This window comes from Drosophila obscura, unplaced genomic scaffold, assembly GCF_018151105.1.
Source record: "Drosophila obscura isolate BZ-5 IFL unplaced genomic scaffold, ASM1815110v1 contig_4, whole genome shotgun sequence".
Taxonomy (NCBI): Eukaryota; Metazoa; Arthropoda; class Insecta; order Diptera; family Drosophilidae; genus Drosophila; species Drosophila obscura.
In genome coordinates, this window is record NW_024542828.1 from 6,681,897 (window position 1) to 6,708,302 (window position 26,406).

At 42.9% G+C, this 26,406-nt stretch overlaps 2 protein-coding genes and 2 long non-coding RNA genes across 22 annotated transcripts in view; 1 reads left to right on the forward strand and 3 right to left on the reverse strand.

Moving 5' to 3' along the window:
* LOC111065723 (regulating synaptic membrane exocytosis protein 2) overlaps positions 1-10,609 on the reverse strand; it is a 40,121-nt gene extending 29,512 nt beyond the window's left edge. For all 19 annotated transcript variants that reach the window (XM_041595071.1, XM_041595070.1, XM_041595075.1 and 16 more), the window contains exons 1-5: positions 10,274-10,609; positions 9,980-10,184; positions 7,623-7,748; positions 7,156-7,551; positions 6,424-7,093 (exon numbers count right to left, since the gene is read on the reverse strand). In XM_041595071.1, coding sequence (XP_041451005.1) covers positions 6,424-7,093; positions 7,156-7,551; positions 7,623-7,748; positions 9,980-10,184; positions 10,274-10,383 — 1,507 coding nt within the window. In that variant the 5' untranslated portion in view covers positions 10,384-10,609. The remainder of the gene's footprint in view (positions 1-6,423; positions 7,094-7,155; positions 7,552-7,622; positions 7,749-9,979; positions 10,185-10,273) is intronic.
* On the forward strand, positions 7,794-8,302 carry LOC111082107. Its single transcript, XM_022378289.2, has one exon. It carries the CDS (start codon positions 7,860-7,862, stop codon positions 8,214-8,216), a length of 357 nt encoding a protein of 118 aa, XP_022233981.1. The 5' UTR covers positions 7,794-7,859; the 3' UTR covers positions 8,217-8,302.
* A 301-nt stretch (positions 10,610-10,910) lies between the features above and the next one.
* LOC121403803 overlaps positions 10,911-26,406 on the reverse strand; it is a 56,281-nt gene continuing 40,785 nt past the window's right edge. The window contains exon 3 of the long non-coding RNA XR_005968201.1: positions 10,911-11,473. This is a non-coding gene — a long non-coding RNA (uncharacterized LOC121403803). The remainder of the gene's footprint in view (positions 11,474-26,406) is intronic.
* LOC111065874 lies at positions 20,009-21,975 on the reverse strand. Its single transcript, XR_002607044.2, has 2 exons — positions 21,439-21,975; positions 20,009-20,067 (listed from the first exon to the last, which is right to left on the reverse strand). It is a non-coding gene; the product is annotated as an uncharacterized LOC111065874 (long non-coding RNA).

Genomic DNA, 26,406 nt, shown 5'->3' on the forward strand with positions numbered 1-26,406 from the left:
GCAGTTGTTCTTTTGGTTTGTTGTAGTTGTTGTTGTAGTTGTTGTTGTGGGTGCAATCTGGAGAAGCGTTCACCAACTGCAACCGACAGACACTCACCTTAAACTCGGCTTTTTCTTTGCTTATCTTTTGGTTGATTTTAATTCTGTTTTAATTCAGTTGGGTTTTTGTGTCCGTTTTTTGTGGTTTTTATGGTTGGAATAGGAATATCCTTTGGTTTTTATTCTTTCGATTTTATTCTTAGAATTTTTCCATTTTTTTTCGTGGTTTTTATTCACATTTGGCTATTGGCTGCAGTGTTGCCTAATTTGCTGTACAAATTGCGAGACATGTAAGCAGCGGGCCTACACGTACACCTACACACACACACACTCACACACAGTTAAAGCTCAGGTGGGAATACTTGGGAAACACACCCTCAAATAGGAGAAGAAATTGCGTGGCTGTACAGTAAACAAATCGAGCATTTTGCTCTAGGAAAATAAAACAATAATATTGAGTTTACTCTAGCTCTGGCTTTGGTTCTGCCTCTGCCTTGATGTCTGTCTTCGAGTGGTGTGTGTGTGTGTGTGTGTGTGTGTGTGTGTAGGAAGGCCCTTCATGTGGGTGGTTTTGTGTGGGTTTTCCGAGGTTTTTTGAGTGGGCTGGCCATATGCTAAAGCGTCCAATGGGCGCCACAATTTGCGCAGTGTATTTGTTAGTCGATTGACTGATTTAAGAGCAAATTTGCGTTGCCTTTTTTAGGATTCGCTCAATTAAACAGATTTCAAGCGGCTTCAAGGTTGCGTTTACCTTTTTACCTTTTATCCTCTCTCGAGGTTTGCTCTTTTCACTTTTTATTAAAATTCAAATTTAGATTTTATTTAAATCACTTTTTCATTGGATTTTCATGTATTTATAGTTTTCTGTTGTTTTATGTATTTCTGTGACAGCCAATTAGCCTTGTCTGCTGCTGCTGCTGCTGCTGCTGCTGCTCAATGTCAAAGCTCTCAATTATTCACGGTGGCCTCATGGCCAATTAAGTGCAATTTGTTAAACAGATTTCTCCCGGGGGCTAAACGCCGTACGACTGAAACTCCTTTTCCCGCTTCGACTTCTGCCAGCAGCCACCAGGATTCATTTCAGGCAGCTGCTTTTGCTGCTAATTTTACTTGTACAACAAAAAACTTGCACACCAAGGTTATTTTTAGCACGACTTTCACATTTCACATGGCCCACAGAGCACACACAGAGCACACAGGAATAGCAGCGAAGGGTTTTCCCTTTCTTTCACTTTCTCGCCATTTGCCATTCGCTTGCTTTCGCTTGCTTTCGCTTGCTTTCGCTTGCTTTCGCTTTCAATTTCTTTTTCTCACTTTTTGCACACTTTTATTTTATTTTATAAATATTTGATTTTATTTTGTTGTACATTTTATTTATTTGATTTTCATGCATTGCTTTCGTGCTATTTATTCGGTGTGTGTATTTTGTAGTATTTTGGTTTTTTCTTTTTGTTTTTTGTTGATTTGCTTGCCACACACGTGCCACATGCGTGAGCGGGTCCGTTGCGGCCAGTGTGTTTACTCGCCTTTAAAGTTCATCGAAAACTAATTTCGTTTCGATTTCATACCAAAAATCTCAATGGAATTTTTGCTTTTACGCTGCCATTTCCTACAGCCTTTTCCCTACAGCAGCAGCACAAGCAGAAGCAGAAGCCGAAGCAGCTTTCCCTTGCTGCTTGTCTCAGTCTCACTTTCAGTCAGCCGTTCCGTTCCGTTCGGTTCTCTTTCGCTGGAGGAGAGCGAGAGCCTACAACACATTTTCCAATAACAATGTTACAACGCGATTGCTGCCGCCACACCGTTAGGGGCACTTTCCCATGGCGCTTCCAGTCCCGAACTAAAAATAAAGTTAAGCGCGTGGCCACGCTGCTGCTGCTGCTGCTGCCACAGCCACAGCCAGCGCCGACTGCAGCGGCCACTGCGACGCCAGCAGCGATAACATTGACAGCTGCTGCCCCACCGTTGGGGTCAGCGGGTTGCTCTACAGGGGAGTACGGGTGGGTGGGCCAAAGACTGGACTCCATTCTCGTGTTGTGTTTGTCTTTGCACTGCCTTTGCCCACCTTCAAGGCAAAACAGAGGCAAAAGCAACGTGTTTGTCTTTGCTTTCCAGTCAAGGGGAGGGTGCCTATCCTGCTGCTGGGTGGCATGGTGTGGCATGGTTTGGTGTGGTGTGGTGTGGTGTGGTGTGGGCGGGGGTGGTGCAGCGTAGGCGCGCGCGTGTTGGTTGCATGGTGGGTTTAGGTTGATACGGTTGGGGGTGGGGTTGCAACTTGCATTAGTTGTTGGTTTCGTAGTAAAGAGCATGACGCTGCACTGAGCAGCACAAAATGCACTGAATGAAATGACGTCGTGTGGCAGGTTGCATTTCAGGACGGGGCGTGGGACATAGGAGGAGAGTAAGGAGTGCACAATAAATAGTGGAGCATGAAGAGTCTAGGGTCTAAAGTCCAATAAATCGACAGCCAAATGACAAACGTGACGCAGTTGCACAAGTAATGGGTTCAGTTTTTGATTTGGAAGAGCTACAGGGGGTACCTCTCTATCTCATTGGTACATAGAGATAGTTGGAGAGTGTTTCATGTAATTTGGAGCACTAGAAAATAAATAGTTGCCACAACATTGGCTTCAAACATCAATGGAACTAGTTGCAGTTGAATAAAACAAAGCCTAATGAGGATTCTGGCAGAATGAGTCTAGAGAAAGTGCGTCTAAAAGTACGATAACTTATCGCATCACATGGGGGAATTATGATACATAAGTGTACCCTACTTAATATTGAATTTGAGGCCTGCTGCTTCCTGAAGTTATTTGCCTTAAATGTATTTAGCAATCAACAAAACTGTCTGCACATAATTATGCCCATTAAAAGTACAATTTAGCTTTACAAATTAACTTTACCTAGATTTACCCCAAAAGAACTAGTTCAATTCGCAAAAGAAGTTCCATTCCAACTGGTTCCGCCGGAACAACAATACACAACATTTCCCGCACAGAAAAATCTCAAGTTCAACTACAAATTTTGTTGTTGCTTTTACGCGCGCTCTTCTACAGGAACATCAGCTGCTGCTGCTGCTGCGACCGCTGCTGTCATTGCTGCTGCTGCCACCCTCCCTCCTACAAAACCATAGAATATGTAAGAGGTGTAAAAGAGAGAGAGAGAGAGGTGTGGAGGGGTGCAGTGCCAGAGCAGCGCATGCGCTGGCACTTTTGTGTGTGGGAATTTTCCAAGACCGATGGAAAGCGCATTCCAACGCATGACGTTTGGGGGCCGTGCCACCGCCACCGTGCCGCTCCGCGCGTTCATTGTGAATTGGCAACAAAGTGTTGGGTTTTGGCGGAGGCGCGTGTCGGCGGCTATGGTGGGTTTTTCGGGCTTGGGCCCGCTGAGTGCAGCTGCACCGAGAACATGCGAGTTGGCACCCACACAACACACACGCCACACACTCGCACTCCCACTCCCACTCAGACTGAGGCATGTACCGCCCAATGCATACCACCCACTCAGACTGTGGCATTCAGTGACATTCACACCCACTCGCTGTTCCTGTTTCTGTTTCCTCTTTCTTGAAATTTATTTACTTGTTTTTTGTTTTTGTTTTCTTTTGGTTTTATCATTCTGCAACACTGACATTTGATTTACAACACTGAGGAGCAGACATAAGTTTTTCGCAACACTGCCCCTGCCACACATAATTTACAGCAGAAAAACACTGAGAAGACATAAGCTCTTGGCCCTCAACTTGCCACCAGGTGCCCAGCCATCTTATCGGCCTGGTTGCACACACAACACACACACCACACAGATCAGGAACGGAAGAAGGGCAGCGTGAGGGTAGGGGAGACACAACTTTTGTGCGCGTAATTTCATGCCACACACTCTGTGGCACACGGTGTGGCGGAGGCCAAAGTTGAAATCAATAATTATTATATGCTAGTTTGCCTGGAGGAAATTGAAAAATGACAGCAGCTGGGCAGAGAGAGAGAGCGAGAGAGAGAGAGAGGGGGAGTTGTGGAGTGGGGCAAGTGCAACATGCTTGCCAGAAACTTGCGCGCTAATGTGCAGCAATCAAAAAATTTAAATCACCAGCGCCGCATGTTGCATACTTGTAGGCGCTACACAGCCATACAGAAAAGTCTCTTGTCGCAGCAGGAGCAGCAGCAGTAGCAGCAGCAGGGAATGCCCCCCCCCCCCTTCCCCACAAGGCTTGGGTTTGGTTTGGATGTTGCAACTGCAACAGCCGCAGCAGAAGCAGCACCAGCACCAGCAAGTGCCAACAAGAAACTTTCTAATTAGGATAATAAATTTTGCCCCAGCATCTCGCACTTGACAAGCATCGCCCCGTCGCATCTTTCACACACACCAAAAAAAAATACATGAAGTGCAGAAGAAGAGCGCAACCATGGGGACAGGACAGCCTCTCCACCCCCCTTCCCACTCGCACCCTGCCACTGCGTCCCCCGCAGTTATTGGCCAAGTGCAGCTGCTTGGCCAACTTCTTGATGTTTTGTGGTGGCTGCCAAAAAGGAAAGGCTGCTTGTCGTTCAGGGTTCCCTCTCCCTCTCACTCATGCTGGCTGCTTGTTTGTTGGAAAATGTGTTTTCGGGTCAGCTGTGTGCAGCGGGCAGGCAGGCAGGCAGGCAGGCAACCTTCATGCCCGGCCCGCCCGGCACATCTTCCTTTTTCCTTTTATACCTTCCCGGGGCCTACTGTACCTACCACCCCCAGCCATACTTTCCTTTCCTTTACTACCTTTCTTACCTATCGTTTCTGGTGCTGGTGCTGCTGCTGCTGCTCCACTATCCCACCTTTCGTTCCTTTGGTCCCACTATTCCATTACTTCCTACCTCCCCATTTCGTTTTTGGCCTGGTCTATAATTTATGCTGATTGCATTTAACGGCACAACAAAAGTGCCTAAAAGTATGCAGCGTCCAAAAGTGCGCACTTGTCGCGCGGTCGCTTCGTTTTCGTTTACGTTTTCAGTTTCCCCCACTGTAAACAATTTATTTTTATTTTTTTTTCAGCTACTTCTACCTCTTCTTTTTTCCACTCTTTTTGCACTTCATCCTTTGCCGATACAGATTCGCTGCCGGCTGCCTGCTGTCGAGCGTCGAGCGTCGAGTCAAGTGCCTTGGCCTCCCCCCAAACACCACCAAAGATAAGCGCATCGAAATGTTTCCGCTACAAAACATTCTTCGTTCTACTTTCCATTCTGCTTCTGCTACGCCACTTGCTCCTCCTCCTTCTGCTGCTGCTGCTGCTTCCTCTTCGTACTCTTTCATTGCACGTGTGTGCAAATATGCGCGAATTTATACACTGGCAGAAACAAGAGTAGTATCTCAGTATTTAGTTGACCCGAAACAAATGCACAACTTCAGTCTAGATTTGCCCATTTAAAAGTAGGTTGGGAAAAATTCCATATTTCATGAGAATACGCGCACACTGAGAGAGTAAGAGAGAGTCTTAGTTGTGGCTATTCTTCTTTTTTTGAGCTAATATTTTATCTCAAAATGTAAACTAACTCTAATATTAAGCTTAAGATTTCTTTGAAGTTGTAGTTGATGCCCGCACCTTGTTTTTTGCAGTGTACCGCATGCATGTGCGCTCTGCTCTCTATTTTTATAGCCCGCCGGCATTTTGCAGGCAACTCGGTCTGTGGGCAAACTTTCTGCAGTTAGCTGCTTAAATTTCCCGCATTTTCCCCCGCACCGAATAAAAGTGCGAAAATTTAAGTTGCAGTCTTTAAGAGCTTAAATCTAGCTTAAACAATTTACGCCTAAGAACTTAACTTAGGGTCTAACTTAGAAAACATTTAAAGGGTTTAAAGAACACATAAAGATATGCAAAATGTATGTACACAAAATAAAAAAAATAACATTAAATATTTACACCAAATAAATCAAAGTGTGAGGAAAACTAAAGTTTTAAGACATTGAAGATTTTTGATTTTCTTTTTTTTTTTTTTTTGTTTGGAAAAACACATCAATTACTGGCTGTGGAAAAACTTAGCCAAAGAAAAAGACAACGCACCAATGAGAGACAAGAGAGAGAGAGAGTGCTAATTTTTTTTTTTTGAATTTTTGGTAGTTTTTTTTTTTTTTGTTATTTTGAGCGAGCGAGTCAAAGACAGTTTTCAGTTAAAATTAGATAGAGAGAGAGAGAGAGATAGTGAAATTTTTTGAAGTAAAACGTCAATTGATTGCGGCTTGTAGCCACGTGGTTGGATGGGACATTAAGAGAGCATTAAAATTCGAAGCGATAGAGAGACAGAGAGAGAGAGAGAGTAGATCGCTCAGGTAATCAAAGAGCGGGGGGACAGAACAACAGAGAGACAGAGACAAACAGAGCGAGAGATCCAAATTGGACAAAACGTTTCAACTCACCATCGTAATCGGAGCCCGCACTGACAGTGGCTCCTGCCCCTGCTGCCTGTGCCTGTGCCTGCAGCAATTGATTCTGAAACTCTTCCTCCGAACTGCTAAAGGATCGCTGCTGCTGTGAGGCATACTGCGGCCTACGATGTTGCTGCTGATGCTGTTGCTGATGCTGGCCGTAGGTGCTGCTATCCATGGCATGTCCCCCGCTGATGGTCAGGTTGCGAGTCAGCGGCGGCGCCTTCTGGTAGCCGCCAACCATTTGCTGGGACATGGACATCTGCTGCGAATGGGGATGGGGCTGGGGCTGGTGCTGCTGTTGCTGTTGCTGCTGCATGTGGGATTGCGGTGGTGTGTGTATCTGTGCCTGGTACGTTTGCTGTCGCGCCGCAAATTGTTGCTGCTGTGAATGTTGCTGCTGTGCGTGCTGTTGCTGTTGCTGCTGTTGTAGATGCTGCTGCGGATGCTGCTGCTGCTGCTGCGTTTGTGGATGTTGCTGCGGTGACTGACGTAGCTGCTGTTGCGGCATGAGATGCTGTTGCTGTTGTTGCTGCTGCTGCTGCGGATGCTGCGGATGCTGCTGATGTTGTGGATGTTGCTGCTGTTGCGAATGTTGCGGCTGCACTTGGCTGGGATGCGCCAGGTGTGGATGTTGCCTCATTAAGCCATCCAGTTCGCCCTTTTTGGTGGGGTAAATAGTCATAAGATATAAACTAAGAGAAAGCTTTATCTTTACTCCACCTGATAGTAACGCGGATCATCCTCTGGATATGCCCCACCCGATCTCTGCTGCTGCTGTTGCTGCTGCTGCTGCATGCCATAGCCCCCGTATCCCTGCTGTGACTGCTGCGGATTCATGGGCTGCATGCGACCACGCTGCTGCTGTGGGTGCTGCTGCTGCTGCTGCTGTTGATGCTGTTGATGCTGCCCCGGGCTCATCATAGGATCCATGCCACTGTCCGAGATGGATAAACGGCGATTCGTGGGCTGCTCCTGCTGCGAGTACTGCCTCCGTAGCATGCTGCCCGCGCGTTGCATGGGCAGGTTCTCCTTTTCGGCGGCACTGCGCGTACGCTCCAGCTTGGGTCGCTTATCCGTCGTGTCATGCGGATCCACAATGGCCTGCTGCGAGATGTCCTAGAGGAAAGAGTACAGAAATATATTTTATAGGCCTTGCCTTTTGCCTTCAAATGTAGCGCTGTACTCACGCTGCTGCCATCGGGCTCGATGCGGCGGATGAAACCGTCCTGTTGGCCTCCTGTTTTGTTGATCCATTGGCCCGTCTTGGAAAGCAGCTCCTGCTTCTTGCGGCAGAGTATACACACCCAAATCACCTAACAAAAAGAAACACAGCAGGGGTGAACATTTTATCATTGCCACTTCAATCAATATTTTTTGTCTCTTGAAATCGAACTGTAGGACACTGTAAAAATAAATTTAGAAATATGGAAGAGGCAACACTGAACGATCTGCTTGCGATTGCGGATGATGTGGAGGGACATGAGGAGCCACAGGAAGGACCTGCAGCCGGAACCCTGCTCTATTTCAGGACGAAAATGTGGCATTTCTGGAACTGGAACATCCGCATGGTCACCTACGTGGAGCGTTTACCTCTCGAGTATTTTGCTGGCTTCTGGAATTTTCACATTGTACGTGCGGGAGACTATTTGGATCCACGATTAAATTTGAGGCGTTTCCAATGGTACCACATATCGGTGATATTTCGTGGCACAAGCTTGTGGACACCACAGCGAAATATTCCGATTCGTCGTCCCATTGTAAATCCAATTGAAATTCTATAAGCGACACCCCATCCTACTACCGCCTGCCCATCGTCCCAAAGCCCAACGAAAGTAGAACCCCGCCTCCTTCTCAGGGGACCGACACCCCCCCCTGTTGAAACATCTGGCATATCTGCCTTCGTCTCTGAGGTTGTGTGACATTTTGGCAGCAGTTCAACGATGGAAAAACGTTTGGCAACACGGCCAGCAGATGATAAGCTCGCGGCGGGAAAGAGAACCGGAACCCCCGAACGGGCACGGTTCACTGAGTTAAATAAAAAATTGAAAAAAAAAAATAAAATGTAATTGAAATGCGATGCACTGCAAGGGGCGGCGGGGGTATATGCACTGCGGGATGTGCGACTTAGAAGTCTATAGACCGTTGAAAGGTATTCCAATGCCAAAAAAAGCAAGAGAGATAGAGAGAGACAGAGAGAGATAGATAGAGAGAGAGAGAGAGAGAGTGTATGCTCATCGATTGGGAGGTAGGAAGTTCTCTAGTGAATGGTTCTCTCATTCAATAACTGATTGGAATGCTGCCAGTCACGTGTAAACGTTGCATGAAAGAATTCTCAGTTGAAACGTAATTATTCAAGAACTATGAAAGTTATTGGAGCTCTTAAAACACGCTTAAGATGCTTCACCTGCTTGTATATCACCCTTTGAGCTATACCTGTCGCGCGCTTCATGACACTCCTCAGCGGCACAAAGTCAGTTGCGTTTTCGCCTGGAATTGAGGTTCTTATGGAGCTATCCCCTTAGGCTTATATCAAAGACCATTCACACGAGTATATTGTTTTTCCTTGTGAGCATCGCCAAAGACTTTATTGTGTATTTTGTTGTTAGATTCTTTTCTGCACATGGCCGATTCATGTGCATATTGTTGCTGAATTCTGGGTACCGACTCAGCTGCCCAAGGCATTGACGAACAGACGAAGCCGAGTAGCAGAAGGCAAGCCCAAAAAGGGAAATAAAGTAGCAGCACCCCAGCACCCAGCATCGACCGAACATTTAAATGGAACTTATTCCTGTCGAAACCTCTTGATATTTTATAGACTTTGATTAAAGTACAAGCAGTTTCCTCAGGCCTTTCAAACTAAATTTCTTTCATTCCATTTGTACATGAAATTCCATTAAATATCCCAAAATAAAAGCTATTATTCTGTGATCTTCTGACCTTTAGTATGAACCCACTCAAAGGCCTATATTCCAGCTTATCTCCCAACAACAATTTTGTAGTAAATAATGCGTGTCAAATTTTGAGGCGCCACTAAGCCAGTGGGGACCAAGACGTTGTGTCCCCAGAGCTCATGGAGCTCACCCACTCGGTTGCCGCCTCGCTCGCCAATTATCTGTGCCCCTTCCCCCCCATTCGATGGGTGGAGGAAACTGTGGCCGTTTATTTATGCGCGCACTACGCGTCACTTGGGACAGTTGGCAACAAGCGACAAGCAATGGAAATGGGCACTGCCACCGGGGGCAATGGGGCGTATGAGTGATGGCTGCTTAGGGGTCCGCCAGTCGCCAGCTATATTGGCGTCAGACGTTGGCGTTTGTTGGCAACGCCGACCTATTTATCAATGAGCGGAAAATGAGGCTGTACTCTAACCAAAAAAAAAAGGACCCCCAAAAAGGCATTTACTTGCTGCCACGCGCGAGCGAGTGTCTAAGGTCTGATGGGGTCTGAAGGCAGAAGACACACACACACTCCAGAGAGCGAAAGATTCAATTCAGTCAGCTGTCAAATGGGGGTATGGGAATGGGCTTTACTACTCGACACTCACCTTGTTGCTGCGTAGTGTCACCTTGCCACCGCAACGGGCACAGCAGCGTATGTTGCAGTAATGGCAAATGTGTCCAACGCCATCGGCAAATTTGGTCTTAAGGCATATGTGACAGGTGGCATCCAGTTCGACGCCGGCCTTCTTTTGCTGCTCGGAGCGTTGCCTGATTTGCATTTCCAGCGTGACAACCTCGTCCTGTTTGCGACTGCACCACAGACAGAGATAGAGAAAATCCATTATAAAACAACAACAAAAATTCAATCACTGTGGCAAAGGGGAAAGCGGAAAACTCACCGCATTATCTCATTCTGTGCCTCCTCCTCCTGCTTCTGCCGCATGAGCACATTCTCGATCTGCATGCGCTCGTGGGGTGTCAAATGCGAGAGATCGGGCATGTCGTCCATGGCTGCTGATTGCTCTACTGCGGGGGGGTGGGGTGATGGTGTTTGGAGTTCGGTTTATGTTTTGTTGATGGCCGTCCTACTCGTTTCACAGTTTTGCACGTTTTAAACTAACTTTAGTTGCACTAATTAGCTTTAAGTATCGATAAACTTTTTGGTTTAGTTTTTGTTGTTGTTGTTGTTAATATTTATAGAAATTTTTTACTTGGATTTAAAGCTTGTTTTTCTTTTGTGTATTTGTTGTTGCTTTTGGAATGCTTTTTTGTTTTCTTTTGTTTTAGCAATATTTATAAATATTTAAATATTATTTATTTATAGTTATTATGTGGATTATTTGTTAAACCATTCTGATAGAAAATCACAGAGCAAATTTCAAAATTTCTTATGGTCTTTTTTTGTTTTCTTTTTATTTTGTTTTGTTGTTAGATTTTTTTTGTAGACATTTGGAAATTCGTTGAAAAAATTTGTTCACAATGCACTCGTTTCTCCTTTGTGTTTTGTGTGTGTGCTGCTGCTGCTGCTGCTGCTGCTGCTGCTGCTGCTGCTGTGTGTCTGCCTTGCCCTCTGACCCCTTTTTTTTTTGTTTTTGTTTTTGTTGGATGGCGCACAACTTCCTTTTTGTACAATATCCCGTCGTCCGTGCTGTCAGTGCGTGTGTGTGTGTGTGTGTGTGTGTTTGTATGTGCTTGGCTTCCTTTTTCCCTTTGTTTTAGACTTTTGTATTTCTTTGGTTGAATGCAAATTTGTGTGGAAAATTTTTCGTTTCTTCTTCCTTTGGTTTTTGCTTCATTTTTGCTCTACTGGCACTGCTGCTGCCTCTATTGCCACCACTCTGTATCGTTGCCGGCCCTTTGTAGTTGACTCTAATTGCAGTTTTTGTTCTTGTTTAAGTTGTTGTATATTTTGTTGCATTTGTTCTTGTTGTTGTTGTTGTTGCTGTTGTTGTTTTTTCTCTTTTTGTTTCTGCTGCTGCTGTTGCTGCTGTAGATGTTGCCTTGTGCGTGGCTGCGTCATTTTTGCTTTCCAATTTACAGGCGCCACACTCCACTCCGCTCGGTACCCAGGGGAATTGTAAATTTCAAGTTGTTTAGCACTGCAAAAACACAGAAGAAGTAAAGGGTTAGATAATGAGAAATTTTCTATGTTTTATAGGATTTAAAAATGCTTAAAGTCTCTTTAAAAATAAAGCAAAGAAATGTCATATAATTTATGCTTTTAATCTATGCACAAGTCACCTTTGAAGTGCCCCAAAAAATGTGGCAAACAATGGGGCAAAAGATTATACGAGGATTTTTACGAGTATATCAATTACTTTTACTATTGATCTCTACAGGTTTTTCATCAAAGTGCAGAAAATAGAAATAGTAAAAGGAACGACTGTGAATTTATTTTAAGTATTTTTTTAGAGAGAGTTAAAATTAATGGATTTTTTCCCATTAGGCTACAAATTACATATCTCTTTAAGAAAAAGTTATCTCTTCAAAATGCACTCCAAAAGCAGAACAAGTAAAACAAAATGGAACATATAAATTACTAAAATAAAAATAAGCCGAAAATAGAGTTTTATGTCTGAGTTTTAACATAACAAAAGAGAGAGCTTCATCTAATGGATATTTTAAAACGAAAAATAGTGAGAAAAAAAGGTACGAAATTTCTGTATTACTCCATTTCAGTTTACTATTTTTTTTTCTGGAAAAACAAGCTGCGCATATAAAGCACAGAGATTAATTTCATTCCTCATTGAAAGTCTAATCGTATTTATTTGGCACATAAAATCTTTCCCAGTAATGCAGCTCAAAATTCAGAGAATGAATATAAACGAAAACATAGCAAAAGTTTTCATGAAAATTTCCCAAAGCTGGCAGTGCTAAAAAGGGACTTAATTATCTTGGATTTCATTTCCCAATTATCTACTAAACATAAAATTCACTCTTTTTTTGTATTTGCCGAAATTGCAACACGTTTACAAAACATTTAATTTGCAGCCCAAAAAGCAGGCAGCTCTACTTTTGTTTTTGTTATTTGCTGGCCATTTAATTAAAATTCGTAAAACGTAAAATGCAATGTGAAAGACAAATTTCAAAATATAAATGTGAAAAAATGAGTACAACAAGAGCAACAACCAAACTAACGGAAATGAGAAATTTTAACGAGATGAGTAGGGTGGGTCCAGGCAAGGGACCTGCCAGGCGGGTGAGTGGAGTGGCGGTGAAGTATCTGGCCGCAATGCAAACATATGTAACTGTATTTATGTATGGCCATCAACGTGCCAGGGCAAACAACCAACCCAGCCGCAAAACGGGCCAGGGCAAGTAGTCGTAGTCGTGGGTCGCTGGGTCGCTGGGTCCCATCACAGTGTCCCTGCGAGCGAGTGAGGGGGTTGCGTAGGGGCTAGCGAGAGGACATTGCGGTTGACACGGTGACGCACGTACAAAATGCGAAAATATATACGAGGCCATCCGCTCACCCCCTACTTGCCCCTCCCACCCATATACTAGATATAACGCCCCACGCATAAACGAGGAGAGGAGATTGCCTGGCCAGACGGAAGAGACGATGAAGGGGAATGGGAATGGTGATGGGGGAGGTGCGTTGCGGTGCGGTGCTGCTATTTATGTTGACAAACCCCACACCACCTCCTGCTGATTGGTAAGGGGTAAACGATGTGGTGGTGGGGATCGGGGATTGGGGCTGCCACTTGCATAAAAGTGCAAAATGCAACCGGATGCAGACACTTTACTTAGGAAACGGCAACAGCAACGGCAACGGCAGCAAGAAGCTTTCATGTGCCCCATTTCCTTATGCCACGGGTACGACAGGAAGCAATCGACGTCCCTTAACGTAATTAAATCCCATCAAGGAAGGGAAAACTTCAATAGAATTCAAATAAAGTTAAAAGGCAAAGAAAAACTTTGCAAAAAGTAGCAGGGCGAGGGGAGAGAGAGAGAGAGGATATCGACCTCTAATCTGAGGCCAGGCAGGAGCTTAGATAGAGGATTAGAAGCAGCCTCAGCAGCAGCTGCTGTGCCCCACAACCACAGCATTTGCAGCAGCAGGCAGCAGCTTTGATTGCATTAATATTGCAGCTGCTTGGCCAGTTCAGAGATGGCACTAAAAGGGGGGAGGTGGAGGGGGAGGCTGGCAAGCACATCTCGTTCAGTCGCGTTCACTTTTAATTAAATTTCATTCATGGCACACATCAAAATGCAAGAAAAACAAACAAAACGAAACACCAATTGATTTGCTCATCTGAATGGATATATATTGCGGGTTTATGGCTGCTGTTTGCTGCTGGATGCTGGCTGCTTGATGCTTGCTGCTCCTGTCTTATCCTTAGGGTCTTACACATGTGGATCAGCGGCATGGCCCATGCCCCCCCCCCCCAACCCTCCTTCTCTTGGCCCATAACTTATGTAGTTCAAGCGAGATAAAATCCAGCAGCTTCCAGTGGTGTTTATGGGCCCAGCTCTTTATGCCTGCCTCTGTCTGTCTCTGTGGCTGTGCCAGCTCCAGCTCCAGGCTATATATTCAGTCATCCAGGCCTGTGCTCCCTGTGGCTCATGAATTGATAATGCAGCAAATGCAGCATGTCGCCCTGCAACAACAACAACAGCGACAACATCCATGCAAAATTGATGACTGCGTTGGGCGTTCGGGTTGGGCGCTCTGGTTCTCTGGTTTTGGGGGGGGTGCAGCTGTGTGAGACTTAAGTGGCTGCTTTATGCCACCAGATACCGAGTATGGAATCAGGACACCAGGACACCAGGACACCAGCATACTGAATGGCTAACGAGGGAGCCCACGGAACGTACATTAAAACAACATTAAATGTTAAGCCAGCAGCAGGCTTTTGCGTATTTAATTTAATGTAAGTTTATATCTACAGAATTTTCGCATAATATTTTAAAGACAAAACCTTGCAAACGGTTTCCATTTAAATGGGAATATTAAACTGCATTTGCTTGAGACAAAAATAATCTAAATATAACTATAGCCTTTGGAATGCCAACATTTTTCTCTAAGCAGTGAAATATTTATAGTAAAAAAAGCATATTGTTGGTATTAATATTGCCATAGATGGATTTTTCAATTGAAATTGTTTTTCCTTATTAATCTTTATGTTTTTGTTGTCTGGTTTCGTAAATGCATAAATCACGCAAATGAATATTCATTCTCTGGTATTCAAAACTTTATTTAATTAGTTGAATAAACAAATAAATAAAGTAAATCATGAATAGACAAGCATCAGCAGTGAGAGAGCAGTAAAACAGAGAGAGAGAGAGAGAGAGAGTGAGTGAGAGAGAGTTAGAGTGTCAGAAGAGAGGGGCAGACAACTGAAGTCACGGGCAGGAAGAGCGGAGCATTAACAATTCACCACGAGGCATCTCTCAATGCGCGCGCTTGCGAGGGCGAATGGCCACCAAAGAGAGAGCGAGACAGAAGTGAGAGAAAAAGACCCAATAAATTTCCCTGTATTCCCTGTATTAATTTCCCCCACTGCCTCTGCCGTTTACTTCATGGCGCGAGTAGATAGAAATATATTCGCGCTGACCGAACAACCAAAAGTGAAAGAAGTAGATGGAAAGGAAAGCCCCCAAAGCGCTGGCAGACGGAAGACGAGGAAAAACTTATCAGGCACAAGGATAAATTATAATAATCATAATAATGGATAGGATCAAAGGAGGCAGCAGGCAGCAAGTGGCAACTGTGCCGCACAGCAAGGAGGTCAGTTCTTTAGCTCCCTCTGGTCATTAGCCAAGGTTATGCCACATTACGCATACGACCCCGCTACCCGCCTACGAGTGAAGCAAATAGCTCACATACGGCGCTTGCTAGCCCCCCACACACACACAACACAACACAACACAACACAACACAAATGTGAAAGTTCACTGCCAACGTGCCACTGCCACAGCCACAGCCAGTGCTGCTGCTCCTGCTGCAACTGCTGCTTGTTCCGCTTACTCCACCCCCCCCGAGCTGATAATTGACACTTTCAATTAGCCACCGCAATCAGCAGAGAAGAGGCAACAGCGAAACCGCATTGAAAATGCATTTGAAATGTCCAACAGCAACAGTGGGGGCAGCTTGAGTGGGCATGAGAAAGGGGCAGTGCAACACAAGAAAACCATACAGCAAAAGGTCAACATGCAAAATGCTTGCCAACAAAAAAAAAAAAAACGAGAATAATGTAAATTGTTGGAATTATAAAAAAAACGAGAAGGAACGTGTGAGTCGCTTCTGGGGACGCGACTCTACTTATACCCGTACTCAGTCAGTATATACATTTTTGAGCATGATTTTTTAGAATTTTAGAATTAAAAAAAAAATTTATATTTTACATTTTTTTGCTACATTTGTTATCTACATCTCATCTACAATGTCTATTCTACATCTAACATGTAGATTGTACATGTACCATTTAGATTCTACATCTCCTCCGCTAGGGGTTGCTCGCGCACTGAACGCGGCAGATTGTGCGAGCGAGAAGGAAAATTAGTTGCGTTGTCGTTTGTTGGAGGAGGGGGAGGGAAGCAACTGAAAATTAATTTCTTCATTCTGGCTATAATTATGATCCGATCTGATTCAGATTCGGCAATCTGGTAGATATGGGCATTCTCTACTATACTGCGTTTTTAGTTTTATCGTATCTTTAAAATTGTGGCTGCCACAGATTTTCGTCCTTTGTGGGGGCGGAAGGGGGCGGGGCGAAATTCTGAAATACACTTGTAGCAGTGTGATATTACATGAGTGTGGAAACCAAATTTGGTTGCCCTAGCTCTTATAGTCTCTGAGATCCAGGCGCTCATCGAGACGGACAGACGGACAGACGGACAGACGGACGGACGGACGGACGGACGGACGGACGGACAGACAGACATGGCTATATCGACTCGGCTATTGATGCTGATCAAGAATATATATACTTTATGGGGTCGGAAAATTTTCCTTCTCTGCGTTACACACATCCACTTTTACCACAAATCTAATATACCCCTTAACTCTTTTTTGAGTACGGGTATAAAAACACGAAAGAGAAAAGAAAGAAAATAAATGTAATGCAAAGCAATCAGAGAAAATGGTCCTGGGTCTTTGGTCCTGGGTGCTGGATACTTGTCGGTTCTTGGTAAAAAAAGATTAGCTGCTATTTTCAGACTATTCCAAAAAGTCAAGTCAAGCGTATAAATACACATTTAATGGGAAAATGCCATTTGATATCCCACGATGGCAAGGAAAATTACGAATATTTCTTGGAAGTGTGCAGGAGTGGCGGAGCAGCACACTGAGATAAAAATAACTTAAGCTATGGTCTTAGGATCTATTTACCTTGAAACATGGCTATTTTCGGATACTTTAAGGTGCAAGAATGCAATTAAATAAAATATAAATCTTAATATAAAATCTGGATTTTCAGGGCATATTTTCATTTTCTATTTTCATTACAGCTTTCGTTTATAGCAAACTAATTAATTAACTGAATTACTCTAAAACGCTTGAACTTCATGGGCTATACAATTTTTGGAAACTACAGAATAAGCTTCTTTCTTATTCTCTTCATTCATTCAGCAGAAAGAAGTGTGTTTTATTGTATTTCATTTCGAGTCTTCTGACAAAAAAAATAAAACTTGTTTTAAGACAAACATTAAACTATTTCTGCCATTGACTAAACAGTAGCAAATCTTCTATACATAAACGAGTACCCTATCCTAATCCTACCCTCATACTGTATTATTTTTACTCTTTTAATTTCATTTTATATTTAACTTTCATCAATATATCAACGCTTTTGCTGCCACATAACGAGTGCCGTAAGCTTTCAATTAATTTCCATACCACTTAAGTATTTTCTTGTATTTTTCGCCATCCCTTTTTTTTTTTAATTTGACTTATCTGATATTTAGTCCTTTATTATTATATGTTTATTATATTTATTCCCTTGTCCCAAACTTATCTTACAGTTTCCTAGCAACAGGTTTTTCACTTCTTTAATTAAAAAACTTCCTTTGCAAATTATTTCATTATCCTCCCCTCTACTTTTCAATATATATATATATAGACCACACGCCCCGCCCCACCCCTAAAACTTTCACTCCAATGTTAGCCCTTTTCCCTTGCCCTATTTTTCCTTCAGTTAAAATTCCCCTATTTTCAGTCTTTGTAGTTCTGCATTTTCCAACCCAACCCAACCAGCGTGTTTTTTTTTTTTTTTGGCGGCCAAAGGGCAAAAGTAAACCATCAACTAGTTGTTCGAGTGTTTAGGATGGAACTGGAACTGGGTCATTTATCAGCTGACATCACACACCTGTCAACAGGGGGGAGGGGGGTGTGGGGTGTTCTCTTTACAACGTTTATTTCTTATCTTATTTCAGTTTTACACTGTGACGTCACCTGGCGTGTGTTGTGCTGTGTGTGAGAAATTTATGCAAAAAAAGAAAAAAAAACTGAAACTAAATTCTCATGCCCGTCATATAGCCCCCCGTCAATGGGTGCAATGGACTTTTGGGCAACGACTTGGCGGCACTTGGGTTGACGACACACACACACACACACACACACACACACACACACACTCATGAGTCTTGGGAAAGAAAAGAAAACGTGGCCAAGCCACACCACATTCAAAGCCAAAGCCAAAGCCAAAAACTATAAACGAGGCAATGACTTGGCGACTCTTGTAGCTGTTTTGCCGTTTGGCTGCCAAAAAGCAAAAGCACCCTTTCCGCACCCCTCCGTACTATTTTTGAGTGCCCCTCTGACTAATGACCATTTTGCATTCAGTGGCAACTCGGACAACACACTGGGCGGCTTCAAATGGGCATATAATTATATTTATTCATTCATACTCGTAGCACAAAAGTCATTGCACTCATTGCTCCACTCGCCGACGGTGTGGTGTCCTCTTCCTTTTGTTGTTGCTGCAAGGGGAAACCTCTGAAACAAATGAATGTCCTGCTGCCTGTGTTCCTACCCATCCTGTTTCCCGTTCAACTTTTTCAATTGCCTGCACAATTTCCATGCAATTAACGGCAAACAAATGCACGACACAAAAATTTGTCAATGGTGCGCGCAGGAGGGCCACAGAGGATGCTGAAAGTTGGTCCAACAAGAGGCATAGTCTACTGCCATGTGTTCAATTGGTGTCGCCGTCCCCGTCCCCGTCCCTGCCTACGCTGCTGCCACTCGAACAGAATGTCAAAAGAGGCAATGACATCGAAGCATAAAAAGCAATTTTATGCACCCATTGACCCTCAGAAGGGGAACAGCACCAGCAGCAGAAGAGGGTGCAAAGTGCGCTGTGTCAGTGGATAGTGATGTCCACCCACACACACACACACACACATACATACAATTGCATACAAAGAGAGTGATGCGGGGTGGCAACCATTGCCATTACTCATACGCCCTGTGTGCATTGTCAAACATTTATGACGTCCATTTAGGTCTCTTATTCTCTCTCTGTCTGTCTCTGTGTCTGTTTTTGTGTGTGTGTGTGTGTGTGTCGTCATTACAAATCATTTGTCTAAAACCACACTCTACCCCCTGCCGTGCCTTGTTGCCTAGTGACGTTTGCCATTTGCCATCGGACAAGTCGAAAAGAAAATCGATTCGGGCTGTGTACCGTTGCCTGACTGCCAGCCAGCCTGCCTGTTGCTGCCTCATCGCCTCTCGTGTTGCTGTTTTGCTGTGTTCCGTAACTAGTTTACCTTTTAATTAAATTTGACGCCCATCGATGTAGGCAAAACCTCCTTTAAGTCACCCTTCCTCCCGTTCATTATTGCCCAGTAAACAGAGAAGCATAGCCAGATCAGCAACAAAAGGCAACAAAAGGTGGCAATTTCTTGGCCATTGTTTAGAATTTTCTTCTTCTTCTTCTGAGGGGGGGAGGAGGAGGCAATTGCTGTTGCAGGTTCTTGATTTTTGTTGCTGTTGGCTTGTGTTGCACTTATTGTTCATGAGATATAGATGGAGGGTTATCCTTATGGAGATAATAAACTTAGTAAACATTTTACGATTACTTATGTTATGAAATCAACTAAAATAGCAAGAAAACTGTGGAAGCAAAGTAACCAAAATAAATAAATAATAATAATAATAAATTAAATAATTCATAAATCAATTAATTAACAGCCACTAGTGGAAAGAACCCTCATAAGTAGAGCTTTGTACGTAATCCTTTTATCAGTCCACCTTATTTGAGCACAGAAAATTCAGCGAATGACCAAATGAAGTCTATAGCGAAGATGTAACCCCCCCCCACAATTCTGTTCAACATTTAGTTACAAATTACTTAGAAATTATAATTTCAGCTTCAATTCTTAAAATTATAAATATTTTGTTCAGAAATCCATTAAATATTTTTCCGAAATGCACTAAATATTTCTCATAAATTCTTCAAATATTTCTACAAAATTTAGTCATAATTTTCTTGAAAATCTGTCAAACTTTCTTCGTGCCCCCAACTTACATGCATTTCTCAATCAAGTTTTGTTTTGGTTTTGGTTTTAGAGTTGTGTAAACGGCGTTGTCTGTTCATTCGTTGTTTGTTTTAAGCTTTTTGTTTCTTCTCTTTCTTTGGTTTTATCAATTAGAAAAATTGTTGCTTGTTTGTTTGTTTGTTTTGAGATACTTGTTTATATACTTGAAGTTTAGAATTTAATGGTAGTTATACTCGTAGTAAAAGCAATGCTGCATATAAGAATTTTCAGTTGGATTTTTGTTTTATTTTGTTTTTGTTTTGTTTGCTATTTACAATGCTTTTTATGGCTTTCGGTTTTTAGATATTTTGTTGTATATTTGTTTATGTCACTATTTTTTGTTTGTTGAGAAACGGTAAAATAATATTTTTATAAATTAATTTGAATTATTTATGACACACACTAGCTATCTATCTCTTTCTCTCCGCCCCGTCTGTCTCTCTGTGGGAATTTGTTGTTGCCTTCGCCAGCTTCGATTGACGTCTAAGAGGAAACTTTGAAGTTGAGTTGTAATTATGTTGCATGCTGCCTGCTGCCTGCCTCCTGATGTCTGCCTCTGTCTTCTATTGTTGTAACACACAGAGAGAGAGAGAGAGAACGACAGTGAGAGAGAGAGAGTAGCGCCAATGCAGCTGACAGGAAATACTGGGATGTTTATTGTGGGGCGACTCTGTGTGTGGATTGGATACTGGGTTTCGTTTCTGCTGCTCAAAGGCCAACCATCATGGGGGTTAGCGCATATCAATCATACGCACTGTGATTTTAAAATGTTTTTTTTTTTTACATTTTATTGTTATTTTTTTGTTGTTGTTCGCTGGGAATAATATTTAATTAAGTTTTTTTTCTTTAACTATAAATCTTTGTTTTATCTATTTTGTTTGATTTTTTTGTTACTATTTTTGCTTGTGTGGTGAACTTTAACGCGATGAGTGAGTGACTGCTCTCTGCCTCCCTCTCTGTCCCTCTCTCTGTCTCTCTATTTTTCGTTTACTCCTTTTCACTCTCTTTTGTCTTTTCCTTTCTTTGTTTTTACACAAAAATTTGATTAATTTCCTTGGGACTTGGGACTCCCTCCTTTTTCAAATTCTAGTGCACAAATTTTCCATTTGCCGACATTTGCTTAATGAAATTTTTCTATTCAAAAGAGCTTCCCTTGCCTTTCTCAAGGATGAAACCGTTTAACCGTTACGTGTATGTGTGTGTGTGTGTTCGTTCATGTTTTCTTTTTTTTTGTTGTTCTTTACTTTTCTGCATATGAAATGCGCTCATTCGCACTGACGATGAGTGCAAGAGCAAGACAAGAGACGAGATCATGGCCAACACACATACACACACACAACAAACGGAGAGCGAAGAGAGTGTGGAGGAGCATAGGGGTGAAAATAGAGTGAAGTGAAGAGAGAGGAGCTTTGGAGCGGAGTGCTACTGCTGCTGCTCTCCTCTCCTCTGTTCTTTTTTTTTTTTTTGTGTGGGATTGCGTGGCGTTGTGTGTACAGAAAAGAAAAAAAAAGAAAAAACCAAGGAAAAACCCTACACAAAAAAAATAAAAGAACGAAAATTTAATTGGTTTTTGTTGCCTTACGTTTAATACACTTTTTGGTTTGGTTTGGTTGGTTGTTTTTTTTTACTGTGTTTTTGTTTTTTTAGCTATTTTTTTTGGTAGTTGCTGTCATTAGCTTAAATCACAATTGGTTTGCACTTAGATTTTCTATATAGATTTGTGTGTGTATAACATAGGCAAATATATATCTATATATATATATATATGTATATATTTTTTATGTGTATATCTCTCTATATATAAGGCCGTGTTTTTGCCTCGTATGTGCATTCCATATGCGCATACAAAATTTTTATTCTGATTTCAAGATTTTCATTGTTGAATTTGAGTTAAATATTTTTGGTTATTTATTTATTTTGTTTTTGTTGTTGTTGTTGTTGTAACTGCTGCTGTTGTTGCGGCTGTTATTGTTGTTGCTGCTGCTGCTGCTGTAGTTATTGTTGCTGTTAATTTGTTGGTTGTTGAATGAAGCTTGAAGTCCTGCCTGCCCCCCGCCAGCTGCCTGCCTGCTGTTGCTGTTGCTGCTGCTGCTATGGATTACAACAACAACTGCCACTGCGACGACAACGACGACGACGACAACGACAACGACTGCGACGACGGCAACGACGACATCACGACGACACGACAACGACTGAAAGCAGAACCTAAAGCTGAAGCTGAAGCTGAGGGAAGCGCGATATGCCCACGAACGATGCCCACGACCGATGCCCACCTACGTTGACGACGGCGCCGCCGACGCTTGGATTTTGATTGTCGTCAGCAGTTCACGGTTCACAGTTACTCTCTCTCTCTCTCTCCTCCCTCTCTCTCACTCTCACAAGGTGCTCATCTCTCGCTCTGTCTCTCTGGTTAATGCTCGCCGCTCTCTCTGGCGCTTTGTGGTGGCGTGTGTGTTGCTCTCTCATTTGGTTAACTGTGGTGAAATGTCCGCTGGAGTTGTTAACCTACGAGCACGTTTTTCTCTCTCTCTCTCTCTGCAGATGTTCCTTTATGTATGCTCGAAAGAGGGAGCACTTGTCATTGTGTGTGTGTGTGTGTCTGAAACAGGGAGCACATGTCACAGTGTGTGTGACACATCTCCTCTTCTTATGCGGGAAACAGGGAGCACATGTCCATGTCCCCTCAGTATTCAAGTGGGAGCACATCTCTCTCTCCCTGGTCTGTGTGTGCGTGTGATTGCAGTATAAGTGAAGGGCTGCCATGTGTGTGTGTGTGTGAATACAGTTATGAGTGGCTTTTCATATTTCATGTGCAATTTTAACACCTACTACAAACTAACTGCTGGAATAAATGTTCGCTCCCCCAACACCCACACCCCTTGGCTCACCCTACCACAACTACTTATTGTGGGAGGGGCGGGGGAATGACTATCCCTTGGAGGCACATTACATGTCTCATATATGTATGTAGTTATTTTTGGGGGCACGACCATCATGTTGCATATTCATAACAATTACAAAAATTCTTTAGTTACGCTTGGCTTCTGGCGTGGTTGTTTTTTGTTGTTTCTTGAAGATATGGGGGGGCATCCTTTTGCCAAAACAAAAACCATTCTCCAATGCATTTTTCTTGAACTGCCACAGGGGCAGCTCATCACTTTTTATCGCCTACTTACGAGCGCTAATCAGAGAGTGAGGACGGGGATTTTTGTGTGTGCTTGGGCAGAGATTTTTGATAGAGAATGCAAGAGCTTAGACATTTTTGATTAAACATCATTTGTGCACCAAGGCAAGGCACAAATCGTACTAAATTCGACTTTAAAGTAATTATTTACTTTGGGATATTGAGCATGTACGGGTGGATAAAGAAAATATAATTATAAAGGGTTATTCACACTTATAGTTATGCTCAGAGCTGTAATCATTGGGAATTTGTATTAATTCATAGTTCGAATTATTTAAATATTATATTATATTATACTTAAAATATCTTTCGTTTTGTTCATTGAAATTCAGTCACGAGTGTTGTCTTTTCTCTTTAAAATCCCTCGAAAAAATACCTCTTACCTCTTAAATATCTCATACAAAAAATCACGTGATATCAAAAAATATCTTCCCTAAAAAGAACCCCCCAACATAGCAGACATTTTGCACTTTGTACGCTGTTGAATTCATTTGTCATTGGCCGCTTTTCAGTCCCAGCTTATCGCAGCCATCATAAGATTTAGCGTAAATTGTCACCCCATGACCCAACCCCTAGCCCCTAGCTCCTAACCCCATTCGTAGCACGCCCCCCTAGTTGCTGCTTATCTAAAGGCAGCACAAAACAGAAACAGAACACAGAAAGATACTTTTTGTAGAACGATTCCTGATAGCCTGTTCACGTGCGATGTCTTCGGCTCCAAAGGAGAGACACCCTTACACACACACACACACACAAACACAAACACGAGAGGGAGCCAGGCGAGAGCGCAATTTGATTTCCTGCGGAAATATGTGGAGAGGGTGGAAAGCGGAAGTGGGAGTAAGGAGTGGGAGTCTGTGGCAGCCTGAAGCGTGGCCAGCAGCAGCCGTTCCTACGTTCTCTTACATTGTATCTCTATCTGCGTGTGTGTATGTGTATGTGTGTGTGTATAAACGACTGACGTCATTGAGCTTTTTATTGATTATATTTTAACAAAAAAAAAATATATAACCAAAGAAAAGTCACAGCAGGCAGAAGAAAGACTTGGGCTAGGACACCAGACGAAGGGCAATCCCACGACCCCACAACAGATGCCCCGACGAGTGGCGCAATTAAAGCGGGGGAGAGGAAAAGCTTCAGCGGGGGGGGGGTGGTAGGAAACTGTGCGACGACTGTTCCACAGATGCTGCTACCGCTGCTGCTGCTGCTGCTGCTGCAGGCTGAGGTAAATGGTAAACAGCAAAAGGCAAATGTCCTATCCCCGCTCGTGAGAGAGGGGAATGTTGGGTAAATAAAATCGCATCAAAGTGTATACCAATCGTATAATCGTAGTATAATTTAATTTTGTTGTTTGCCTTTACCTCGACTCGATTCGATTCGACTCCCGTAATCAGCTGCACAGCTGCCGCCCCCCCAGTGTATTTCTATTGGCTGTATTGACGTACTACGCGTAGTACTTGTGTTTATACGCGTAGTACGACGAGTATGGAGCAGCGTATAAGCATGCCGATTTATTTGAATATTTCTACTGTTGTTCTATTGTTGTTTAACCAACAATCCAAGTTATGCTTGTTTTTGGTTCATTTCTTTTGGGGTTTGGGGCTTTTTTCTGGCTGCTTTTATATCCAACATTCGGTCCATTGAATTTTGTTTAGTGGAAATGGGAATATTTAAGCATAGGGGAATATATTCCAATTATTAGCTAGGGAAAGGATTGGAGCGGATAGAAGCCATCTATGGCATAAATGAAATAGTTTTTATTTCATACTGATTGTCCTTCTAGAGTTCTAGAGTTAAGTAATTTTAATGTTCACTGAATTTGAAAACTAGAAAATTAATTTTTCAGGGTTTTTAGGCAGAATTTAAATTTTTCCCAACTGGGTCCATACCTTTAAAAAAGGTTTCAAAACCGAAAATTTAATAAAATTTAGTTCTGTTTATCTAAGGTCTATCAGTAAATATGTCGGATCCACAATACAATAATATTTAAAATTAATTATAAAAAAGTGCAAAAAAAAACGGCATGAAGGAAAAAAAATATTCAAATTTTGTTAGTTTTCTTTTCTTACAATTAAATCTTATCATATTAAAAAAACGTTGGAGGAATCCCTGACGACATAAAAAGAAGGTTCCTACAATTCCGTCGCCTATTCCCATTGTCGACTGGTGGCCATGGAAACAGTTGTATCGGAAATGCTCCTAAATGTTATGCAATTTATTATGCTTTCATATTTCTCTGTGCCTTTTCATGTGCTGCGCTAGAATAAATATCCTATCCTAATAAAATATCCTAGGATCCAAGAACCAATTGTAGAAACTTCAATTCGCTCTTTGCGGCGAGCTCAGATATTGTTACGAATAGCCAGGACAACAACCCGCGTGCTTACACTCCCAAAGCTAAGCCAAAACTACAACCACCAGCCAGAAAGAAGCAGCAGAGAAAGTTTAAACTCTTCTCCGAGCAGAGAGAACTTTTCGCTTTCTCTCTTACGCTCTCTCGCTCGCTTTCCAGCTGAGTGAAATGTCAAAGTGACAAGCTAAGGCTTGACAATAGAAAAGCTGTGCGAGAAGAGCGGAAAAATAAACAGATAAAGCCACCCCCACAGAAAGCCGCCGCATGCCATACGCCCTCATCCCAATCCCGACCACCGCCACCACCCACCACCCACACCCACATAACAAACAACCCCCCAAAAGCGCACACAAAGAACAAAAATTCTTCTTCTAAAAATAAAAAGAAAATGCGAGAGAGAATTTCTGCTTTTATAGAGAACCCAAAGCATATTTTATAGATCTCCAAAATCTCTTTCAAAAAATGCGCCACACCACCCACAAAAACAATTTCCAATGTGAAATAAACCTCCCCAAAAAGCGCGTTCTCTCTCTCTGATTTGTTTCTCTCTCTTTTTGGATGCTTTTTGCGTGTGTGTCTGTGTGTGTGTGCTCTGCCTCTGCGCGGAGGAGCAATCTCAATAGCGATGGGGACGAAAATCTCTAATAAGAATGCATGAAAAATTCATGGCCTGGCATCGCACACAGCCAGCCTTGGCTCGGGAGTAAACGACAACACTTTGACTCTGCCACACGCAGCGAGAGACACACAGAAGCAGACACACCAAAAAAAAAAAAAACACACACACAGAAGCAAACGAAAATTACCGAAAGAATCTTTCTATCAATTGTGCAATAAATAAATCGCTGCATACCGCAGGGCGCAGTAAATGGAAAATCGTTTAAATCGAGACAAAAATCCCGAATCCTGAATATCGCGAGTGCTACATAAATTTGGAAGCAGGCAGGCAGCAGCATCCTTTCAACGCGGCGTCGGTTGTATAATTTCCTACATTACCGATTTGTGCGGGT

Bases quoted from the DNA above. Each gene is read 5' to 3' on its own strand.
- LOC111082107 (XM_022378289.2), top strand. From the start codon at position 7,860: ATGGAAGAGGCAACACTGAACGATCTGCTTGCGATTGCGGATGATGTG.